This window comes from Nanorana parkeri, unplaced genomic scaffold (genome assembly GCF_000935625.1).
Source record: "Nanorana parkeri isolate BGI_ZX_2015 unplaced genomic scaffold, ASM93562v1 scaffold474, whole genome shotgun sequence".
NCBI lineage: Eukaryota > Metazoa > Chordata > Amphibia > Anura > Dicroglossidae > Nanorana > Nanorana parkeri.
The window spans coordinates 952,713-955,727 of record NW_017306742.1 but is presented as its reverse complement, the minus strand read 5'-3'; the positions used below and the strand labels follow the sequence as shown (position 1 = coordinate 955,727).

At 47.5% G+C, this 3,015-nt stretch overlaps 1 protein-coding gene across 2 annotated transcripts in view; it reads right to left on the bottom strand.

Annotated features, from left to right (window-relative positions):
* RAE1 (ribonucleic acid export 1) overlaps positions 1-3,015 on the bottom strand; it is a 9,086-nt gene that overhangs the window by 3,640 nt on the left and 2,431 nt on the right. For both annotated transcript variants that reach the window (XM_018560678.1, XM_018560677.1), the window contains exons 4-7: positions 2,147-2,239; positions 1,205-1,291; positions 953-1,039; positions 632-703 (exon numbers count right to left, since the gene is read on the bottom strand). In XM_018560678.1, the coding sequence (XP_018416180.1) occupies positions 632-703; positions 953-1,039; positions 1,205-1,291; positions 2,147-2,239 (339 nt within the window). The remainder of the gene's footprint in view (positions 1-631; positions 704-952; positions 1,040-1,204; positions 1,292-2,146; positions 2,240-3,015) is intronic.

Here is a 3,015-nt window from a genome sequence, read left to right as displayed (position 1 = left end):
TGGTGCAGTGATGCATGGGGGGTCTCGGCTGCCATTGGGATGTGCGGGATCCCTTGTGCGTTCCTGTGCCTTTAAGGCCCGGTTCACACCTGACCGCTTTGTAGCGCGTTCAACGCTTGATAAACGCTCTACAAAACGCTCAAACATCTAAATCCCATTGTATTAAATGGGTCTGGTTCACACCTTGCCGTACTTCCGCCGGTCCCTAACGCGCTACAAAACAGCCTACGCCCAAAGAAGTACATGTACTTCTTTGGGGCGTTTTGGTCTCGCGTTTCCATTGGAATACAGCCAAGTAGACCTCGGAAACGGGCGTTTTTTTTTACCGCGAATTGCGGTAAAAACGCGCATATTCAATACACCTAGATGTGAACCCAGCCAAAGGGAGGTCGGGCTTCCTCCTGACAAACCTGCACCAATTTGCATCTTTTGCCCCATGTGCTCCAAGATGGAGGCTCTGATAGTTTAGAGTTAGGACCGCACTATAAGAGGTGCCTTGGCGCGGCTGTGCGGCTTTCACATTTTCTGCAGGAGACGTGTATCCAAACCTCTGTTTGTAACCTTAGTGTGAGACAAGTTTTTTGTTGTGTGAGTGTGCCATGAGAACTTTCTACTATCGAACACGACTTACCACATCTGCGCAGTAACTTCGTTCCGGAAGCTGGAGTGTCATTAAAGGATTGGCAGAGCGCGTGTCCCAAAACTATGAAGAAAAAGCAAAAAAGAAGGGCAGAGAGATTAAAGGGACAGCACAGGAAAAAAAAAAGATGTGTGAGCATTTAAATACTGGAAGCTGGTGTGAAGAATATTTCCTTCACCGGCCTGAATAAGAACCTCACAATAATGTCTGTAGGGGCTCGGAGGGCCACACAATAATTGCCAATGGGCTGAATGCGGCCCCTGGGGCACAGGTTGAGCACCAGGGATTTAAACACTGCGGCATATTGCTTACCTTAAGAGTTTTGTCCCAGCTACCTGTCATTATGCAGCTGTAGTTTGGCGCTTTGATCCAGTGTACGCTTTTCAGCGGTGCATCATGCTACAAAAATAAATAAAAAAAATCAAGTACATAAAATATCGTCTCACATTTACTTACAGGCTCTATGGTCTCTTCTGTACATGCCCTACTGGCGCTAGCAGAAGCTTGCCGTGAGCGCGCATACACAAAAGGAGGTGCACAAAGCCAGACTACGGCCTAGCTTACCTGTGCGATCTGTATGGACTGGTTGCTGTTCAGGTCCCACATTTTGGCGGTTTTGTCACATGAGGCCGTGAAGACTTTACTGCCATCCTGCAGGCAAATGAGATTGAAGAGAGGAAAAATGAATGCCAAGATCATCCGACTAGACTGGTTCTCTTGAAGATGTATTATAGCATGCCTTTAAAGAGACCCTGTCACCTTGCCCATGGGGGGCGGGGGATAACATGGAGATGAGTGTCATGGTCCTTGGAATACTTTAACTCCTGGGACTTCTCTGTGTCATTACACATATCAGCCCTCCCATTCAAGCTATCAGACCAATCCCTGCTGACCCTGTTTCAAGTCCTCGTTTGCATGGCCAAGAGGACCTAAGTGAGGACTAGAGGGGCGTTTACAATTGACCAATAGGAAGGTGGTCGGGGCGTTCAAACTGTTGTTTATAAAAGTGTGTGTGTGCATCCAATAAAGGAGATTCCTGTTTGAACTTACATGCAGCCTGCCTGGTGTTTGTTCTGAGCTATCGCCACTGGATACCAACGTCACATAGCTGTAGTTCCAATCCCGAATTATCGGACGACCGAAATATCAGACGCTGCGGTCTGAAATCTGAGGAGTGCCGGGAGAGTGGAACCGAGCAAGCTTGGGCTCCTTACAATGAGCTTTTCAGAGACACAGTGTTCCACATGGACAGAGTGACAGTGACCCTGTAAGGCTGGTGCCCTCAGGAGGCAACACTTATTACAGAAAGGAAGACACGTAAAGCTGTCCATGAACCTTTAATCTGATTTCACGATCACTTTTAGAAATATCAACAGCTGTGTAGTACAACGGTGGGGCTGGTCGGGTGCAAAATGAAAAGGACTGCTTAGGTAGACCCTGACGTGACATAGCTTTGGTAAATCTAAAGTTTGGACAGACATTTCACAGCTGAAGGGGGATACGTACGTCACTCCAGCAGACGTCCAGCACTGGTCCCGTGTGCATTTGTTGGGCCTTTGGAATGGTCTGGCCATTATCCTGCACCTCCCAGCAACGCACCTGAGAAAGAGAACATTTCCGTGTAAGGTGAAAGAAGTCCTCTGATCTATAAGCACAGCTTACTGCCAACATGGGAAACAAGTCATCTGATCTATGACCACAGCCAACATGGAGAACAAGTCATCTGATCTATGACCACTGCCAACATGGAGAACAAGTCATCTGATCTATGACCACTGCCACCAGCCAACATGGAGAACAAGTCATCAGATCTATGACCCCTACCAACACGGAGAACAACTCATCAGATCTATGACCCCTACCAACACGGAGAACAACTCATCAGATCTATGACCACTGCCAACAGCCAACATGGAGAACAAGTCATCTGATCTATGACCCCTACCAACACGGAGAACAATTTAATCTATGACTGCAGCCAACATGGAGAACAAGTCATCAGATCTATGACCACTGCCACCAGCCAACATGGAGAACAAGTCATCGGATCTATGACCACTGCCACCAGCCAACATGGAGAACAAGTCATCAGATCTATGACCACTGCCAACATGGAGAACAAGTCATCAGATCTATGACCACTGCCAACATGGAGAACAAGTCATCTGATCTATGACCACTGCCAACATGGAGAACAAGTCACCTGATCTATGACCCCTACCAATACGGAGAACAAGTCATCAGATCTATGACCACTGCCAACACGGAGAACAAGTCATCAGATCTATGACCACTGCCAACATGGAGAACAAGTCATCTGATCTATGACCACTGCCAACATGGAGAACAAGTCATCTGATCTATGACCACTGCCA